This window comes from Notothenia rossii, assembly GCF_949606895.1.
Source record: "Notothenia rossii genome assembly, chromosome: 3".
Taxonomy (NCBI): Eukaryota; Metazoa; Chordata; class Actinopteri; order Perciformes; family Nototheniidae; genus Notothenia; species Notothenia rossii.
In genome coordinates, this window is record NC_136901.1 from 67,516,516 (window position 1) to 67,538,472 (window position 21,957).

The window sequence follows — 21,957 nt, forward strand, 5'->3', positions numbered from 1 at the left end:
CCTTATTAGCCGAGTGGTTGATTAGCACCAGGAGGCCAAAACAAAGAGCAGTGTGTCAAAACAATTAGCCCCACTGTTTACCCTCGCAACTCCCAGGCTGACTGCTAAATGCATCTAATCCAGGAGAGAGAGGGAAAGAGAGAGGAGTCAAATCAGACAGTTGCCGAAAAAGGACAACAGCTGGTCTATAGGCCAGTGTGTGTGTGTGTGTGTGTGTGTGTGTGTGTGTGTGTGTGTGTGTGTGTGTGTGTGTGTGTGTGTGTGTGTGTGTGTGTGTGTGTGTGTGTGTGTGTGTGTGTGTGTGTGTGCGCCTTTGTGGGAGCAGTCCTCGTGCCTCAATCCATCTGCTCTCCTGCCTAGATCTCCATCCTCTGCTGTCTGGTCATGACAGCTCAGACACGTACGCACGCGCACACGCACACACTTCTCTTTACACACGCTGGTTAGAGGAGCTCGTATTCTCAGGGGAGCAGGGGGTTGGACGGGTTGGACAGACAAAATGGAAGCAGGCGAGGCCGGTCATTTACATAAAGGTAAGGACCGAACCCGCTGAGGGGACGCTGTGTGTTCAACTTGCTGTTTCACTTCTCATCTACTGGACAGTGTTTCCACCTAGTGGTGGCTAATACACTTTGCATCTCATTTATGTAAATTGGGGGAGGACACAAAGGGGAATGTAGCTGCTTGGATGATGGCTATCGGTTGAGGTCTATTCACATTAAAAAAAAAATTCTCACCTGATTGGACCATTAAAATACTTTATATTTAAAGCAGTATCAATCAATATTTTTGTACATCTATGTACAATGGATCAAATGCATTCAAGAGCTGAAACGTGGAGAATTTAACCAAACCTCCCCTCACTGAAAGAAAAGGAAGTCTTGAGGTTGTCAGTGTTTTTGGTAGTTGCCATCTTGGTTTTCTGGAAAAAGAAGTTCGAGAAGCTTGGAGCTAAATGTATGTGACTGTAATTTACAAAATTAGCATCATGCTGTACCTATGTGAATAAGGTTTGAAACTAGAGATTTAAAAAAAAGTAATTAGGATTTTTTTTTTTACTGGAGTAGCAAATCAAGAGGGAAGTAGGTAATTTGTTCATAGATCTCTTTACCATGAGACTCCCTTTTCCAAATTAAGACAAACAAGTTTAGTTTTTGTTTGCTATCTTTCTACTGTTGTCAGCTCTGACAAATCAAATGTGCTGTAGATTTAACTACCTAATGCAAAAGTAATCTTAAACCAAAAGGTCCTATGATAGGAAAACACTGACATTGAATAATAGAATAATTAACTGCAAAATACTTAAAATTAATTGATCTCTAAATACTTAAATATTTCTTTAACATAGGTATAGAATGAATGATCTTTTTTTGCAGTAGTTTTTCTTAGTGTGGAATTAGTATCTTTAATCTAGTATCTGAATACTTGCATTACTGAGTTAATTTGTTAACCTTAAGTCATGTATACTTGTTTCCCTATGTTGAACTGTCTCTGGTAGATTTCAATGTTTTTATCAGAAAGTACAAGAGAAAACAACTTGCGCTACTTCTCTTAAAATGAGTTAAAATTCAGGTAATGGAATTGCCATTTGTCAACACATTAGTGGCTATTCAGCAACCCTTACATGGGGTTGGTTTTATATTGATTGGCTTTAAAATCTTAGTGTTAGACTGTTGTTATTTTGTATTCGAGTGGACAGACGTGATAGAACAAACCAGCTCACACCTGATGCATGTCAATAATGATCTTTAATGTCAATATATACAGAACTTGAAAGAAAAATAGAATCTTAAAAATCAAATGAAATAAATACAATATAATACAATTTCCACAATGTCTTTTTTGAAGAGATATCTATGGAAATCTGTTTTTTTCTTTTTTTAAATTCAGCCTCTCTGGTTTGATGGGGTGCGTCCCATCCCCCCCAGAGAAATCCATACAGCTCCCCCACATGCTCTTCATCATTATATATATTTATATATTTTTGTTGCAAACTAGAATTTCCTGTCATTGTAACCACCTTGTTCTGCACCTTTGAACTCTTTCTTCTTTCCATATGCAGCTTTTTCTTCCTCTTTCTGATACATTGTTAGCATCACAAAGTAACATGAGTCAGACGACGAGTTAAAGGGAGAAGAAACACAGGTTCAGCCCACATGCATTTATGTAACAAAAGTGCTGGCAGATTATTTTTGATCGTGAGGGACCTTTTTCAGAAGCAGAATCATATATTTTTTTATTTTTAAGAGAGGCAACAGTCTTACGATGACCTCAATACCAGCCTGCCAACACTCTCGCACATAAACCATTACTGCACTTTGAAGAAAAGAAGTTAAGACAGCAAACGGCAACGAGGAAAGGAGAGATAACTAAGGAGCACAGATGAAGAGCAGTGGGAGGGGGGGCACAGTTTACCGAAGCAGCTTTGAATCAGCCAATCACAGTGAAGGAGAACATCAGCTGGTGTGTGTTTCTTCCCCACACAGAGGAAGAGAGAATGAAAAAGGCGAGGAGGGCAAGTGCATATGAAAGCTGTGGAAATAAATACAACTCTGTGTTCCCAGCAGTAACAGATATGTGAGTTTCCCCCTCTCCGCTTCAGCTGATGTCTTCACAATGCAACCACGTCCAGTGTGAGTGTGCATATGTTGGGGGTGTCAAATAAATAGGTTAAAAAGGGAGACAGTAGGACAACTGGCCAGGACTTTGATCTGTGTGTGTTTTTGCGTATGAGAGTCCGACTTGAGAGTTAAGTGAAACAGGAGGGCGTTGGGTGTCTACATGTCTGTTGAGGTGAGTTTCTTCATGCTGCGTCTCTGGGCTAGACTGGACGCCGCCACCGGCTCCAACACCGGCTGACTCGTCTTCTGGCTCAGTGCTGAATATGTGGCAGCCATGGCTCCCTGAAAAACAACAACATCTGGCTTTAATTTTTAATAGATAGAACACTTTAGCTTTGAAGCAATAGAGTGGTGCAGGAATAAGTCTTAAACCAGGAAATGAGTCTGCATTTTAGGATATCCGTTTAGTCTCAAAGCCAAATGTTTTTTTTAATGAGTTTTCAGTTAGTTCCTGAAATAAGATCTGTGGTTAACAGACGTTTAGGAGATTGTCAGGTTTTGTCACTAGTGAATGCATGAAGCTTTTAAAAAAGGCACTAAATGAGAATATTAAATGTCATCACACTAAATATTAGCCACTTTTAACTTAATGGTGTTGATGTGAAGTCATGGGACTGTTAGGTGGTTTGATAATAAAGTAATAGTCGTTTGCATTTACACTAATAAACAGGAGTTCAGTCAAGTTTGTTGTACCACAAAAGGCAAAAATTTTTGTATTGTCATCAATTTGTATTGCTAATTTAACTGTGAAAACTCTAATAAAATAGATTTATCCAACAAAAGAAGAATTCTTTCACCAGATGCTTTGAGTGTATTTCTCAGGTTTTCCGATAACTGTCTTCTCTCTCTACATCCAGAAATAATGTCTTAGTCTTTGGTCACCTGACTGGCTAGGTCACTCTTATTGACCAATTCTTAAAATATAAAGTTGACACAACTGAAAATTACAAAGTGTATTGTAAAACTGTGGCTACAAATGATATGTTTCTCTAGGTTTGAAGATAGTAGGAAGCATTTGGTATTGAGTAGCAATCAAACTCAGCAAAAATATTAAATAAATGTTTCGAAATTTAAATGCAGAAAACATTAAATAATACCTTAAACAATATGTCAATTGAAATGTTATTAATAATGCCTTTGACTTTTTTATAAATGCTCTGACGACGCAGGAATATGTTAACACAAAACCCAACAAAGTTTAAAGAAATGGCTGAGTTATTCTAACACCTAGCTTATGAAACATTGTATTGCACAGCTTGTTTGTTTTTCTGTCACCCACTTATCCAGTGATGACTCAGGGACACGTCTTCTAAAAATATGCAGCACTGAAACATAACACACCGTTGAACAAAAGCACATGCATTATAAAATGTGTCGAAGGAAAACATGCCTTAAAAACAACCAAATGATATGCATCTGTACATGCTTAATAAAAGGTGACACACACATTAGTGTTTCCACAGTTGATAGACAAGAGTCAAAGTGGTGAAACATCCAGTTTCTAGTGGCCTTGACACGAAAGTCCACTTTTATGCATGTACCCAAATAACACCTTATGGCTGTAGTGTGCAGCGAGGCATTTCAGTACATACTATCTGTTAGACTTTTATGTGCAAGAAAATATGAAGATCGCAAAAAAAGTGCCATCAGTGGGGATTTACGACTTAAAGAATGATGACAAGCAAACAGCCGGAACACCAATATTTAGAGTAAAAAGTCACAACGCACGTGCTAATAAAAATAAAGACATTTAATGTGACTGGCATGAGTCTATTGGACCATACATCATCATAGAGATTTGCATGGATTTCATAAGGGAATACTCTTGCTAGACAGGGATCATTGAAATGATGATTCCATCCTTGGATAATGGGCAGTTTCACAACAAATACAGTAACGTAGCTCCACAGACATGAAAGTGAACTACTGGTTTTTGCATTTGTACGGCAATTAGAAATGTGTAATAGATCAGGTTCAAATCATCTAATGATGTATTTCTATGAGTGGCACTTACAGTAAAAGGTTGTGACCAAAAAAGAGCTATGATGGCACCAAGGAAGACTCTTATGTCATATGCTAAGGGTAAAATGACTGCCTCTGGGTGAATAGTTCAGCAATCTAGCAAAAGTGCTCTCAACTTAAACCACTTAGTGCCAAACGTCTTCTGACAAAGATACACCGTTCTGACTTCCTTGAGAAAGAAGAAGCATTCAACCTGGATAAGTGGGGAGATAAGGTAAAAAGATGGACACGTCTGCTCTGTTGGGTCTGGCGTTGGTAATAGAGTAGAAATGGGTCACGAAGCAGACTTCAGACCCTCTTCTGGTTTGGTCAGATGATGTGGTTCCATGTTCAGAAACACTTTATAAAGTAACCAAGAAGACCAACACATGTTAGGCCATGTCTGCCAAATTTGCGATACAACTACCGTAATTTTCGGACTATAAGCCGCGCCTTTTTCCCCATTTTTCGACGCTGCGGTTTATATAACGGTGCGGCTAATCTATGGATTTTTACAGCTAACGGCCACCACCTTTAACTCTATGGGCTCTATGGCCGGTCCGCGGACCCCCACCTTTAAGCGGCGGGCTCCAGCAGGAAAAGCTGGAGGCCGGAAAAGAGAGAGACAGGTAGCGCGCAAAAGTAAAAGTGGAACCGAGAGTGGTACGAGAGACAGAACGAGAGCAAGACAGTTTGTCCCCGTACCACTGGTTGAAAACCGCTGCTGTAGATCACTGCCGGTATGTGCGCTGGGAGCGCACCGTTTAAGTTTGAAAGTTGAAAAGTTTGTGTGTCTGAAACGCTATGTGATACAGTACAGTTTACACAGCACAGTACATGTTCTGTAGCTCCTATTGCACTAAATGGTAACACTTGAATACGTTATGCAAATATGCAACTTGTTTGTTGAAATGTTAATAAATGGGAGCTTCCTCAAACAGCCATCTCTTTCCTCACAATCCCCTCTGTGCACAAACCCTTACATATGGTAATGAAACATTAAAACACCTGCGGCTTATAGCCCAGTGCGGCTTATATACAGGACTGTCTCAGAAAATTAGAATATTGTGATAAAGTTCTTTATTTTCTGTAATGCAATTAAAAAAACAAAAATGTCATACATTCTGGATTCATTACAAATCAACTGAAATATTGCAAGCCTTTTATTATTTTAATATTGCTGATTATGGCATACAGCTTAAGAAAACTCAAATATCCTATCTCTAAATATTAGAATATCATGAAAAAGTATACTAGTAGGGTGTTCAACGAATCACTTGAATCGTCTAATTAACTCGAAACACCTGCAAGGGTTTCCTGAGCCTTGAAAAACACTCAGCTTGGTTCAGTAAACTAAATCACAAGTATGGGGAAGACTGCTGATCTGACTGCTGTCCAGAGGACCGTCATTGACACCCTCCATCAGGAGGGTAAGACACAAAAAGAAATTTCTCAAAGAGCAAGCTGTTCACAGAGTGCAGTTTCAAAGCACATCCACAAAAAGTCTGTTGGAAGGGGGAAATGTGGCAGGAAACGCTGCACAACCAAGAGAGATGACCGCAGCCTTAACAGCATTGTGAAGAAGAGTCGCTTCCAGAATTTGGGGGAGCTTCAAAGACAGTGGACTGAAGCTGGAGTCCAGGTATCAAAAGTCACTGTTCACAGACGTGTCCGGGAAATGGGCTACAATAGCCGTATTCCCATGGTCAAGCCACTTCTGAACTCAAGACAACGGAAGAGGCGTCTGACTTGGGCTAAGGAAAAGAAGCACTGGACAGTTGCACAGTGGTCCAAAGTCCTCTTTTCAGACGAAAGCAAGTTTTGTATTTCATTTGGAAGTCAAGGCGCCAGAGTCTGGAGAAAGGCTGGAGAGGAGCAAAATCCAAGTTGCTTGAAATCCAGTGTGAAGTTCCCACAGTCAGCGATGGTTTGGGGAGCCATGTCAGCTGCTGGTGTTGGTCCACTGTGTTTCATCAAGCCCAGAGTAAATGCAGCTGTGTACCAAGAGATTTTAGAGCACTACATGCTTCCGTCTGCTGAAAAGCTCTATGGAGATGAGGAATTCATTTTCCAGCATGATCTGGCACCTGCCCACAGTGCCAAAACCACCAGTAACTGGTGTACTGACCATGGCATTACTGTCCTCGATTGGCCTGCAAATTCCCCTGACCTGAACCCCATAGAGAATATGTGGGGTATTGTGAAGAAGAAGCTGAAAGACACCAGACCCAACAATGCTAATGAGCTAAAGGCCGCTATTGAAGCATCCTGGGCATCCATAACACCTCAGCAATGCCACAGGCTGATTGCCTCCATGCCACGCCGCATTGATGCAGTAATCCGTGCAAAAGGATTCCCAACCAAGTACTGAGTGCATTAATGGACATTTTCAAATGTTTGATTGTGTTTTGCTGTTATAAATCTTTTTTTTTTTACTTGGTCTGAGGAACTATTCTAATTTTTTGAGATAGGATTTTTGAGTTTTCTTAAGCTGTATGCCATAATCAGCAATATTAAAATAATAAAAGGCTTGCAATATTTCAGTTGATTTGTAATGAATCCAGAATGTATGACATTTTTGTTTTTTTAAATTGCATTACAGAAAATAAAGAACTTTATCACAATATTCTAATTTTCTGAGACAGTCCTGTATGTACACATCATTCAATTTAGCTGCTGCGGCTTATATTCAGGTGCGCCTTATAGTCCGAAAATTACGGTAGTCTTTAACACCCAACAAGCCAATGTCAATTTTGGGCCTTTTGTGAGCATCTTTTGCTGTCGTTTTGTGCGGTATGTCCCAAACCATTAGCTCTAGTCAGACTTTGGCAGCAGGTAATTGGCTGATCAAGCAGCTAGGATGTCGGGGGGTATAACGTATTGTGTGTTTGGACCCAACCACCGCGGTCCAGGGGGTCTCGTTTCACTTTGAATGTGTAAATATAGTCAAGGTGGAACTAATTAAAACGGTCCTCCTTTTGTTTTGTTAATGATTATTTTTCCTTTTTATTTTTGGAAATATAATTTCATTGAATTAGAGATGAGTTTTATATCCTGTCATGACCTGAAAATGTGTCGAGCGTACGTACAGTGGAATACAGAAGTGTTTTAAATATTCTTTGAAACTGCCAGTGGGCACAATGTTAACTCAGTTCCCAGCAGGAGGACTTTTGTCAGGCAAATTCATAATTATTATTTGTTTCTGCTGTAGGGAACTGGCACCAAAACCAGTAAAACACTGTGTACCACCGACCCCTATAAGGAGGCTCTATAGACCCACCTTGACGAGGTGAGGTGCATCATGGCGTGTGAGCTGGAAGTGCGGTAGCGTGTCTCTGCAGGTGATCCAGGAATGCTTCAGAACCTGCTCTGCTGTGTATCGCTGGTGAGGGTCCACATGGAGCATATGGGACAGCAGGTCCTGGAACAATAAACAACTTCCAGTGTTAACGAACGAGTAGGAGGATTCGTTTTAAACGTGATTTCCATTGTTAAACACACAGAGGAAAAATATCTTATTTTATCACTGGATGTACCTCTGCAAAATCAAACACACAAAGAGAAAAATACTAATGGGATCATATCCAAATAAAACAGCTAAATTAGGTTTAAGTAGCACCCTCAAAAACAAATGTACAAAGTGCTTAAAGACATCAGAGGAGAACAAATTATAGTTCAAATAAGACTTTAAAAGGCATAGTATCAATGAAAATGAGCTTCAAAGACAGCGTAGGAATGTGTACCTTCGAGCTGTCTGATACAGTATCCCAGTTGCCGCCTGTCAAAGAGAACTTTCCAGATCCTATCCGGAGCAGAATCTCCTCTGGCGTGTCGTTTGGCCCGTTAGCAAACGGCGTGTACCTGACGGGAGATAAAACACAGACGTTAGGAAAAGACAGAATCTCATTCCTTAGATTCTCCTTATGTCCAATACTGTTCCAATTGGTTTGGAGCTTCATTTGAAAAATTGAGATTTTAGTATATAAATCATATTTTGAAAAAATATGAAGTGAATCAGGCTATTTTAGTAATAGGTTCCAGTGGTGTCTGCAGGAGATTGTTTCTGACTTGTGTTCTCCAAACCTTTTCAAATAGCTCCAGAGCGTTGTCAAGTCCCACAGTAAAAGATTATTGAAAAGATAATATTGTTTTTTTATTATTTTCAAAATTCAAATCAAATCTCAAAACTATTGTAATAAACTAAAGTGTCAAAGAGTCAAAGCAACGTGACAACAACAAAACAAGGTCATATTAATTATCTTGTAAGCTTGGCTCTCCATCCCATTATCTTATTAATGATGACCAAAGTGACGAGTTATATTCATTAAATAAAGTTGATTTAACCAAACAACAAAAAACTAAATTGACTGCCACATTTGTTTTGTTAAACTACAATCAGCTAAATTAATTGATCCAAGTTTTCCACAACTACACAAACAACACAAGCAGAGTAACAAAAGCCCTTATCTAAAGCTTCTATTTTCAGTTCCATGTCTGCAACATTTAAAAAGGTTTGACCCTTCATGATTAATCATTGCTGCCTCCCACATTCAAAACAAACGATCCAACCATTGTCTTTATGAGTCTTACCCTGCCAGCATGGTATACAGTAGAACTCCAAGACTCCATATATCACAGGCTGCATCATAACCTTGCCGCATCAGTACCTGTAGCCACACAAACACAGAAAAGCAAACCATTAGGGACTACTTGGGGAATAATACAAATGTTTTTGTAATAAATGTTGTTTGTTACACTTAATATACTTAAACAAGATGATTAACAAGTATAAAACTGAGGTACAATTGGTAACATTTCAATGAACTTGCAAAATGGACTGGTGCTAATTCTGAGTTATGAATGGAGATGTGCGAAGTTATCCTAGCCTAAGAACTGTATTTTACAGATGTAAAAAATGTTTGGGTACAAATCCCCTTTATAAACAAAAGAAGAAAATAATTGTAATATAACTTTCAATGATGATTGGAAACCATTTTCAAAATCGCAATTACAATATCATTCAAAATAATCGGAGTTAGTTATATTTTTACTGTGAATTCATTTGGGACTTTTGGTAGTATATACATGAAACAAAATATATAATATTTAACTTTTGTTTCTTTTACTAGAGTTTTACAAATTAATCAATATATAAAAAGGGAGGTGTTATAAGGTAGCTTTTTTGTTCAGTAAAGGTTTTCTGTAGTTTTTCACTATTTTAAAAGCAATGACCCATATGTTAGTTAAATTAAATTGTTTACCCTAGTCTACTACAACTTTTCTGTATCTTAAAATTGCATCCTTCAGGTATCAAGTCTTATATTCCCTCTGGCATTGGGTCTCTTTCTGCTTCCATCATTTCTCACCTCGGGTGCCACAAAGTTAGCGGTGTAACAGGGGGTGAGGAGCAGGCCGTTGCCTCCTCGAAGCTGCTTGGCGAATCCAAAGTCACAGATCCTGATGGAGTCAGGATTTCCCGAGTCATCCATGTAAAGGATGTTACTGGGTTTCAGGTCTCGGTGTACCACCTGGGGACGAGGAGGAGACATTAGAGAAGCAGAAGATACAACGTTCCACTTGTGCTCCTCTAGTACAGAGTGTCTGCTCACCCCTTGGCAGTGGAGGTAGTCAACAGTCTTGGTGATGGTGTAGAGCACAGCACTGGCCTCTCTCTCAGAGAAAAACTTCTGCCTGAGGATCTTATCCAGCAGCTCCCCTCCTTTCATCAGCTCCGTCACCAGGTACACGTACCTGCCCTCGTCATACACCTGACACACACATGCATGTGGAGAGACAATCTGTCAGTATGGCGTCAAACTAAAACTTTAAAGTAGAGAAACACACACACAAAAGTCACTGACGTCTTTCAGAGTGATGATGTTGGGATGCTGTCCGTAACGCATCAGGATTTCGATCTCCTCAGAGGGGTCCCTCTTGCTTTTGTCTATAATCTGCGACACATAAAAACACAGATATGAGCAGTTAGTCAAAAAACAAATGTATAACAACCTTAACTAGCTGAGATATTTGGCTTTAGTTGCTAACGCCATGCTGCCCTCTGCTGGTCTGTTGGCAACCCTGAACACAATACAGTAACGTTTTTATTAGAATCTAAGTTATCTTTATTTACAGAGACACGCTTAGAGATGGGTCGGAAATGTCCCCCCCCTTAGCCAATTGAAGCGCTAGTGTTACGTAGCGTCACTATGTTACGGAAGTAAACAAAGGATTCCAATGATACGTATATAAAAAAAAAGGAAGAAAAATGTACTACCTTCACAGCATAGTGCATGGCAGAGACTCGGTGTACACATCGTTTACAAATGGAGTAGGAGCCGACCCCTATGTCCTCCTGCAGCTCGTAAAGATCGGAGAACTTTGTCGAACCCCCGTGCATCTGGAGAGAAAAACATTTGAATTGTTACACTATCTTTAACCCAAACCGAAACACTAAATATATATAAAAAGCATTCCTCTAAAATCAGCAGCTTCTGTCCTTCACAAGCCATGCCCACACATTTGATGAGTAATCGCAAAGCTGGAGCACCCACAGAATTTTAACTTAACAAATACGCCAGAGTGGGACTTGTAGTAGTAATGATTTTAGAAACTCAGCCGAATCTGAATTTAAATCGTCATTTACCACTATCGTAGAATTAGGTCGCTATTAACATATTACCTAATACCGTTAAAGTGAGCCATTCTTGCTATTTCTACCATCATGTCAATTATTTAAGATCCTTATTTTCCTTGATTGTAAAGAAAACTACTTTTAAGTTTGCTAAGAAAAAATAAAGAAGGCAGTCAGTGACAAATAAGAAGTGTGAGTTTTGTCAACTAAAATGTGGCGAAAATGTGATCAGCAACAGTTCCATATGTGTGAACTAACAGTGTTTTGACCAGCTTTTGCAAGGGCGCTGCCTGCAGGAAGAAGTCTGTGTAAAGCTCCACATTAGTACACACTTCTAGTCGCTATGTTGAAAACCCGCTATAGAGTGGTGCTGGAATGAGTCCTAATACAAAACTAAAATGTCCCAAATCGGGAACAATAAAGTACCTATCTATCCATCATCTAATCGCGGATATGATTTAGCATTTCAGCACTTCCGGTTAGTAAAGACAAGCTAAGGAAATGTTCCTGTTTTCTTCTATGACATAAAATATGTTAAAGAATACCCAACAAGTAAATGTCTGAAGCTTTTACATGCCTTAGAAAACAGTTGTTGCTAACAAGCAGCTAAATGAGACTTCTACATGATACAACACTTATAATTAGCTGCTTTTAGCTTAGCGGCGGTGACGTGAAGTCATGCGACCATTACGTAGTTATGAATAGCATTTCCACTACACTCTTAGTGTAAGCTTCATAAAGGTTTGTTTCCAAAATCGTATAAAGTTCCTATTGGATTTTAGTCGAGGGAGCTCTTGCGATGCTACCTCCCAGGTTAGCCTACAATAATACGTCATCACTGCACCACTTTTTAAGAGATAAACGGATTCATTCTTTAACATTTTTGCACATATTATTGTATTAAAGCTGAAAATGTACATGTGTAACTTATGATAAGAGGACATTTGCAAGAGGATGTGTGTTCACCTGAACTATGGGGAGTATGCTGAGCATGGGGGAGCTCTTGTTCTCATCCATAGGGGCTGGAGCAACGAAACTGAAGCCTTTGAAGAGCTGGTGGGCATTAGCACTGGGCGGGATACCCGGGGAGTCTGCACATACAAAAGATAATTCATATTATCGTCATGAACATACACACACCCACTACATGTTGTCAGTGCTCGGATGCAGTTTCCATGGCTGCAGGAGTAGTTTTTAAGTATTGGAACAGAACGGTGTGTATGTGTGGCTTTTTACCTTTAGGCGTTTTAGCGGTGAACTCGGGGTCGAAGCAGAACGTGTCATCTGGTTTACCTGCTGCAGGCTTGAATGGGGGCTGGAGCTCTCTCCTGTACAGTTTCTGCAGAAGACACACACACACACACACACACACACACACACACACACACACACACACACACACACACACACACACACACACACACACACACACACACACACACACACACACACACACACACACACACACACACACACACACACACACACACACACACACACACACACACACACACACACACACACACACACACACACACACACATTAAACCCCACCACAGCAATGTGTGTGAACATATGCGAGAGAGAAAAGCCAAGACCCCTCCCAAATTAACCCGCTGTACAGCCTGGTGCAGCCAACAGCATCCTGCAAGCTCTTAAACACTCACGCAGGGCTATTAGTGCACACACAGCGAGAACTGGCCCTCTGCCCAGACACACACACACACAGTCGGCACAGCCAAGACTGATGGCCAGAACTCACCACGCCAACCGTTTGTTAGGTGTGAATATTCGACAGAAGTTGGAGACGTTACATGTGTGTGTGTAAATGTGTGTGTGTAAATCTGTGTGTGAGGTGTGTGTGTGTGTGTGTGTGTGTGTGTACTCACATTCCAGTCGATGGTGGAAAAGAAAGCGTGGCGTTTGATCTCCTCCACTCCGTCGGGCCCGGCCCCTGAACACACAGATCAGTCCGATTCATTTAACCTGGCAGGTTCGTTTTCTATTGTTTTCACAGGATCAACACATTCACACGTTCTTTCTCTCAGCGGGTTTTCGCGGTGTGATTTAAGTGGATGCCAAAATGTTAACAGGCTCAAATTATGCGAGGAGTGCTATGTGAGAATAAACACATCGCATTCCATTTTACAGGCAGGGTTATCTGACTAATGTAACAAGTTACTCAAGTGAAATACTTTAAAAGGGGCCCTATTATACAAACGTTCAAGTTGATAATGGTATTTTGTTCCTCTCCTGTGACATGTCTCCATGCTCTAATGTTCAAAAAGCACTTTATTTTTCTCATACTGCCTGTGCTGCAGCACCTCTTTTCACCCCCTGTCTGAAACCAGAGCCCAGTCTGCTCTGATTGGTCAACCCTTTAGAGATGACCCGCCACGTAGCCTATCACGTACAATGTTTTGGAGCGCTAGCCAATAGAAGCGCGAGTGTTACATAGTGATGTCACTATGTTAAGTTAAAAAAAGGGGTCCAATGGAGGCGTTTCAGGCAGTGTGTGAGAGAAAGGATTGTAGCCTTTGCAGACCATTTACATGCACAAAAACATATATAAAACACTACAGGAAAACAACAATACAGGAGTGAAATGCATCATGTATTATAGTAAAGGTGACATTTTACGGCACAATGACTACTTTCGATAATTAGATTTTGCCGTTTATACATCAGTAAGGTTTTAAACGAGGTCTTTAACTTGTATTAGAGTGATTGTCACAGTGTGATATTTTTACTAAGGATCCGAACACACCATCAGTTGTTTCTTTGAAATGCACCTTACCCAGTCTGTTAGCAGGGTTACGTTTAAACAGCATTCTCAGCAAACTTTGGGCTTCCAAACTTAGGAACTGGGGCATTCCCAACTTAGCTCTGGAGGGGGGAAAAGAGCAGAAGGACATGTTGGTATGGCGCTACAGTCGATTAGTAATTACAAAACATGTCTCACTTCTGTCACGCTCTGAGTGTCTTAATCATGCAGTGTGTAATGACTCACTTGAGAATCATGTTCATGGTCTCGTTGCGGTCTTTCCCTTGGAACGGTAATGTCCCCGTTAGCATCTCAAACTACAAACAACACAATGATAGAAAATAAAAAATCATGAACATGAACTAAAGCAGTTAATATAAATGTCTAAGCAGTAAAAAGAGGCATGTTCTGTACCATGAGTACTCCGAGAGACCACCAGTCCGCACTTTGTGTGTGTCCTCTCCTGTTGACCACCTCAGGGGCCATATACTCCACCGTACCACAGAAGGAATAAGCCTTCTTATCAACATCTACTGACTCTTTACTCAAGCCAAAGTCTGCACGAGAGCAATGCAAAGCAAAAGAGGTTAAATACACAGCTGACACAACTCTTATCCTCTAAAAGGTGTTGGCAAAAAGTAACCACTGATGAAAGTCAGCCTAAGGACAACAATTGGGTCATGGATCCATTTTTATGCTGCCACATTTAATATTAAACATTTTAATTACGGGCATAGGTCAAGACAGTTTAATTTCTCTTTTGGATTAAGTCAAATATGTGTGTATTAAATAAAAAACCTACCTGTTAACTTTATGTGTCCAGCTTCATCAAGTAAGATGCTGAAAGACAAGAACAGGGTTCCATGGAGGTGAGCTTCAAAGAACAAAACAACAGCATTTAAGTCATACTAATGCCTTTAAAATCTCCTTGATGTGGTTTTAATCTTTCTAAGTACTCCATTTAATGTCCTATATGTAAATACTCAGGCTAAGGAGAAGTCTGGACTCAAGTCAAAAATATCTTCGCTGTTTTGGGTCATTGTGTTATGGGCTATTTTTGCGTCAACTACAGAAAAACACTAAAACCCATTCATCCTAAAGAGAATTACATGACACCCTACTTATTGAGTTGAAGGGAAGGTTCACACCAAAATGTAAAATATTTTTTAAGTGCCTTTAGTCCTATGTATTTATTTAGATTTGTTTTGGTGTGGTTTGTCACATTTTGGAGATGTCGATTTTCTGCCTTCTCTCTAGACCCTCCAGAAAAAACGCGGGCAAAAATCCTTGATTATGCAATTAAACATGCAGGGTTTTTATGTGATTTTATGCGGTGAAATTGCGGGAAGTTGCGAAATATGCGAAAAGTTGCAAAATATGCGGGAAAGAAGAATAACAATTTTTTTAAATATTGGGCTGTCTTATTTATTCTCTCTCACACACAACCTGCCACTAACGTTAAACCCCTTTACTATTCAATTAAACACATTCAATGTTTATTTATTGTAAAAGCAATTGGGCTATTTTAATCTCACTATTTTTCTCTTATGCTCCAACACACAGTTGCACGGGGTGCAGAATAGTTTCCCCCCACTTTTTGCCCGGTCTTTAGTAGAAATGTTCGTCGGTAAATGAGATGGATTAGATTTTTTCATCTTGGTGTTTTCTCTATCGTGTGAGCTCCACACGTTCACTCTATACAGTGTTGTTTACATTCTCTGATGCGCGAGCTGATGACGTCACGTCAAGACGAGTTCACTTTTTTTTCCTCTCAACTTTGTGTGGAAAAATGCGGGGATTATGCGGCCTTTTGATAAATATGCGGCCTTTTAAAAATCTGCGCCATTTTGCTGATTATGCGCTAAATTCTGCGATCGCAGAATCGTGTTTTTCTGGAGGGTCTACTTATATAATGGGACCAAATGGCACTTGGATTGCGTTGTTTAAACCAACAAATCATTTGAAAAACTTAAAAACTATTAAATATATAATTTCATTATATTGGAGATGCATTTCTTTGACTTTAGGGTGAACTGTCCCTTTAAATCTTGCCATTTTGTACACACCTAGAGATATATTCTGCTGACTGAATGCCTCTTCACAACATTTGATATGAAATATTTTCATTGTTTTGTCTATGTTTTAAGCATGCAGCGAAAGGGAAATATGTAGTTTTGTCTTGTAACATAATTATCTCTCAATGACATAACAATCTTTTTGCTCTAAGTTCTTTGAAACTGCACAGTACAAAAGATTAATTTCACTCATTCACCATTTTGGCAAAAAGTAAATATGGAGAAGGTAAGTATTAGATATCTTATGGTAAAAAAAAGCAATAATATAAAAACTTTGATGTTTTAATTTTTACCAACATTTGCCTACTTTTTCAATTAAATGTAAGTCTGTACTCTTCTACTTTAATCTTCACTGTGCTTTTGCTGTTTTAATGCAGTAAATGTCCCCGTTGCGGGATAATTAAAGTATTTCTGATTCAGATTTTTGAAGGATAGTTGCAGTAATCTCTGGCAATTCTTGAAATAATGAGTAATGCTAATGACATTTGATGACAGCCAGAGCCGTACAGTTTTTCTATAAATTGAAAGATGAAAGGGGTTTGTGTGTGGGGTCAAAGGTTAAGGAGAAGTCTAGGATTCTTACTTCTCAGGCTTGAGATCTCTGTAAACTATGCCCAAGCTGTGCAGGTGGTCGAGGGCCAGGGCCAGCTCTGCAAGGTAGAATTTCACATCTTCCTCTGTAAACATAACCTGATAAGAACTGGACAAATTTACTCTCTGAACTAAGAAGATGGGAAGAAATTCAGCAGCAAAAGAAGAAAAAAAAGACACAACTTCAACATTAAGCTTCAGTAACCGCAAAGAGAAAGCAACAGTATTATTATTGTCACAATATGAACATTTCAAAAAAGGTTACACAACTCAGCAAGCTGTTGATCTGACACTGCCAGCAGCTATCGCTTTGGTTCTGAGACATGCATTCAACACAAGGTCTATCTGGAGAACAATCACACATTGTCTGAGCGTCCTGAAAGAATTTCAAAAAGAGCCGTGCCTCTAACTGACAAGGCACGGATGATCTAAAAACGGATAGAGATTCCAAGAAAAACGTGTTTCCATGAGGAATTAGAGTCTGAATTAGAGTAAAAAGCTATAAAAAAAAACAGGAGAGACAAATGACTTGGCAGTGCCTTAGCTCTTACAAAATATATTAAAAATGTCTGCATACTAAATCTGCACCAGTTCCATTTGTAGCTGTCAGACTAACGATCCCTTAGGGCTTTATATGTATTTCAGATTTTTCACAAGCATTAGGCGTTTAGAAAAAACACTATTAAGGACATGCTGTTTTTTTCTTTTCACACAGTTAAAAACAACAGTTAAAGTGTAATAATAAGGCAACAAGACGTCAGCTTACCTCTTTGGATAAGCGAGTGAATACATCCCCTCCCCTGAGAAAGTCCAGTATTAAATACAGTTTCCCTTCTGTCTGAAAGGCTGCGAGACAAGGACAACAAGTCAATTACCTGAAAGCTAATTCAGGAGTTTTTCAACAGAAACACTCAGGGTGAAGCAAGTAAACAATTTAACTTAGAATGGTAACAGATTGCCCACATAAACAATGATAAGGAAGCTTTTTTTTTGTTTGTTTTTTGCAGGATTCGGGTAAAACTACTAAACCCAACCTAAGAGGAACCCATTTAAAATGTTAATCATGGGCCAATACACACATTATTTTACACTAATGGAAACAGGCCTGTGCTGACCTTTGTAGTTAATAATGTTTGTATGTGTATTGTGGCAATCTTGTCAATAAAAAACTGATAATATAGAACAAAAATTATAATATTAAATATATACATTTGTTTAACTTGATCAATTAAAAAATATTCCTATAAATTATGTAAGCATTTGTGATTTGAACATTATGACACACATAAACAGCTTAGCCCCACCTGAACTTGGACAGTTTCTCTTACCGTAGTGCAATTTCACTATGAAGGGATGGTTGACTTCCACTAAAATGTCTCTTTCCATCTTAGTGCGAACCCTGTCCCTGACTAGAGAGAGAGAGAGAGAGAGAGGAGAGAGAGAGAGAGAGAGAGGAGAGAGAGAGAGAGAGAGAGAGAGAGAGAGAGAGAGAGAGAGAGAGAGAGAGAGAGAGAGAGAGAGAGAGAGAGAGAGAGAGAGAGAGAGAGAGAGAGAGAGAGAGAGAGAGAGAGAGATTCAACACCGAGGACGGAACATGGTGTTTTGTGAGGACAGCAATTAAAAACAAAGTTGTATTACCTTTCAAAGATGCCTTTTTCAGAACTTTCATTGCATATAACTGACCCGCATCCGGACCAATGATCTTCCTGACAAGAAAAACCTGAGAGAACAGTTGACATTTTAGATGGATTGAACACCTACGCTTGCACCGTGGAAAGCTGTGTCTGCTTGTTCCTCACCTTGCCGAATGAGCCCTGGCCGAGGACTTTGAGCAGCTCAAACTGACACGGATCAGCTTTCTCACAGCCCTCTTTCACATGATGAGTGATGGGAATCTCCTCATACGTCCCTTCATCCTACACAAACAGCATCAGGATGAGACTCAACATCGTACATCACACGCACATACGTTTAATCCCATCACTACTTACACAGTGTGAGAAAGAGTCTCCCTCCTCCATGGGCTCGTCCATGATCTCATGTCCATTGACCTGCGGAAAAGGCGAAAAAGATTTCATGAGCGTCGACAATAGAAGACACTTTCACAAAGCGTGTTCATCCTTGTTTTTCAGCTGAGCGGGAGTGCAGCTGCTGCACGCCCCCATGTATGACGGAAGATGCAACAGATGAAATCGATGAGTCAGATACAATAACAGTGCGCTTTCACTTTTCTATTTGTTGTCAAACAGTATGGAGTCCATACTTTAAGCCTGTCCAGCTTTCCAGCTGTCCAGCTCTCATCCTGTCCCCTTTAAAGCCTCTCATTATTAGCATTCTAGCTTAATCCCCAGCCAGGGTAAAAACAACATGTCTGACTCGCTCAGTCTGATGTTTTGTTAAGGCTGCAGTCAGAATTCAACCTCTTCAGGATCTAGGGTCTAGCTCTTTCATGGATGTGGCCACAAAGCTTTTCATTTCTTTATTTAAAGACAGATAGACTTGCTTTGTTCCACTGAGTTACATTTAAGGAGCCAGTTGTATGCCCCTCTTTTGTTTGGTTAAAAAGCCACTCACTGTGATATTGTCAGCAAAGGAATGTGAGATATTTCAGCATCCTCACATAAATCAGACAATAAACTGACCGCCGTGACATTAACCAGGTCTGCGTATTTCAATTCTGTGCTGAAGCTCAGCCTGCGATGATGTATTCAGTTCAGTGTGTTTGTGTGTTGAATTCCATCAAGCCTCTGAAGAGGGGGGATGAGTCATAGCAGCTACGCAAGCCCACTCAGTGGGTGGAGCCACCGACATGTACATCCACAGAACCGAGGGCAGCAAAACACTTTGCAATATCTTAGCACTACAGGATGACATCATCATAAACAACCAAACAAATCGTTCGCAATTTCCACTTTAAAGTAAGACATAAAACAAAGAAAATTTGTCAAAATATAAGCCTCAGTGCATCTTATGAAGTGTAACATCCAGCCACAGTCAGGACTGCGTCATAATTCACACATTTTCACTCCCACCTTTGCTGTGGCTCATCACTGGCTTGCAACAGAGTGCAGCCTACACTTGCAGCACAACCAGGCGAGTCTTTTTCAGCCAGTTGAAAAGATGTGTGACAGTCATATACAATTTAATCCAACAGTCACTGACACCGGCATGCAATACTTCACAGTACAAAAGCACACAAAGTTCATTAAACAACCCGCACAACCACAAGACAAGTTTGAGTGGCTAATGTTTACTTATGTGGTTCTAAGGAAAGTAGATTAGAGTGGTTGCTTATTTGTAAGGAGCGACGAAAACATTAAGAATATTTGAGGCACACCAGTTGAAGAATTAGTAAATGGTGTCATGCCAGCTACATAAACTAATCTCATTCAAAAGATTATCAAAAATTCTGTGTCCGAAGTCTTTCAACCAACACTGAAGAAGCACAAGAAAAATAGACTAGGTCAGATGTGTATTTTGCCAAATAAATTTATTTTGTCTTTTTTTAAAGATAGTCACAGTAGTCATTCAGACTGCAGGTGTTAAAAAGACTGCAAATAATCTCAGAGATGGAGAGATTTAGGATCTCAGGTTGGTTTAGCTGCACATTATAGTGGGGCCCAGGCGAAAGCAAAACTGAGACTTTCCAGTTATACAAAAATAAGATTCATATATAAAAGGTTATTAATGGTTTCACTAAAATGTATGGAAGTGAAACAATAGCTCATTATAAATACAAGGGTTGATATTCTATCAGGGTTTTTTTTGTAGTTATTGAGTCTGTTAATGTTTATCACAACTTCACTTACACAATGGAGCTAAAACACTTCCGTATGTGTAGATTATACATTTATCAAACTATGAGTGAAAAAACGTAACTAACAAAAATATAGTTTAAACTAATAACAGCAGCACTAATTCACTCGTGCTGCCGACAAGCTTGTGAAGGCGTCTGACCAAATGTTACCCAGCTAACCTTAGTGTTAAACTTCATATTTATTTAACGTCGCTGACATATTCAACAGCGTAACTGCACATACAAAGACACTTTTTCTCGGCTCTTTATTTACAATATGTTTGGGGTTGAATTAAAACTTATCCCCAAGTTTCAAGCCTGCAAGCTGTCAGCTAGCAAGCTAACTACATGCTAATGCTAGGCTAAGCTAGCTATGAGGCAAACTCCTCTTGAGAAGTGTAAATAACAACAAAAGCGAGGAGGTTCTTTGTTGTTGGATTAAGATCCCGTCCTTTGTGCAGATAGTTAGTGGTTACGAATGCCCGGACGAGTGGCTTTCAACAAAATAAACCCGGTACAGTGCAACAAACATAAACACATAACCAGCTGTTAGCATGCCCTAGCTTGTTAGCATGCATCACGGTGCGCTGCAGGTCGTGACGCGAATTTAAGCTCTACCCAAAAAGCTAACATAACCGGACAGAACAAACCAAAAACAATGTTAGGCAAATCAGTATGCAAAGCAATCTGTTTGCAACTCACCTCACTACAAACGCTGTTTTCGTCCATCTTGTGCCAGGATCCCTCTCTAAGTCTAAGGCATCGTAGTCTACCTAGACCCCCGCTCCACGTTGCATGTCTTCCCCTCTGTGGATGTCCGGTTGTTCTGCTTTGATGATCAGATCCAAAGCTGTGTGTCTGCAGACCACGATCGGGATGTGATCGGGGGGTCTGTGCGGGGAATAGTTGATGCTGATGACTGGACCATACGCTCGCCGACAGCACCGCTACCCTGCCATGGATGCGAATATGGCGGCTATCGTGGTACCTGGTCGTCCGTGAATGAGAGTTTATTGACGTATTTATGACGCAATTCAGTTAAGGATTTCCCCCCGTCCAAACCAAAGCAGCGGATATCGAGATAGACAGGAGGAAGAGAGGACGTGATGGTGGTGGTGGCGTGAGGGGGGCGACTTGATGCTGCATGACGCTGCATGACATGCTGTGACACACATGCATCCGGTTGAAGGATCTCTGCTATTGTATGGAGTTTAATGTATGGGTGGACGCAGGGTAAAATTAGGGAGCAAAAGAGAAACCCTGTGGAGAGACATACATCTGAAAGCCTCTGATCTTAAAGGGTGTAAATTGAATGTTTTAAAGCCACTGTTTCATAAGCCTGTCCATCCCTAGTCCAAGTGGAAATAAGAGGCTTAGAGCTCATCCACTTTCCCTTCTTTCTCTCTCCCACCCACAGGCACAAAGGCTTTGTGTGATGGGGTAACATAATAAACAACACATGACTACATTAGTCTAAA

General features: G+C 40.1%; 1 protein-coding gene across 2 annotated transcripts; it reads right to left on the bottom strand.

Annotated features, from left to right (window-relative positions):
- Nucleotides 1–1,729: 1,729 nt before the first annotated feature.
- Nucleotides 1,730–21,499, bottom strand: LOC307034326 (ribosomal protein S6 kinase alpha-6). Of its 2 annotated transcripts, XM_079673110.1 has the most exons (22): nt 21,182–21,499; nt 18,675–18,734; nt 18,483–18,599; nt 18,322–18,403; nt 18,012–18,092; nt 17,450–17,529; nt 16,676–16,782; nt 14,820–14,857; nt 14,432–14,574; nt 14,264–14,334; nt 14,051–14,139; nt 13,143–13,207; nt 12,490–12,592; nt 12,220–12,344; nt 10,897–11,019; nt 10,484–10,573; nt 10,232–10,390; nt 9,989–10,150; nt 9,213–9,289; nt 8,366–8,483; nt 7,903–8,043; nt 1,730–2,903 (listed from the first exon to the last, which is right to left on the bottom strand). In XM_079673110.1, exons 1-22 carry the CDS (start codon nt 21,206–21,208, stop codon nt 2,778–2,780), a joined length of 2,184 nt encoding a protein of 727 aa, XP_079529236.1. In that variant the 5' UTR covers nt 21,209–21,499; the 3' UTR covers nt 1,730–2,777. The 2 variants fall into 2 exon arrangements, with proteins under 2 accessions (XP_079529236.1, XP_079529237.1); XM_079673111.1 differs by lacking the exons at nt 18,322–18,403; nt 18,483–18,599; nt 18,675–18,734; nt 21,182–21,499 and having other exon boundaries at nt 16,676–16,792; nt 18,012–18,094.
- Between the last annotated feature and the right edge of the window lie 458 nt (nt 21,500–21,957).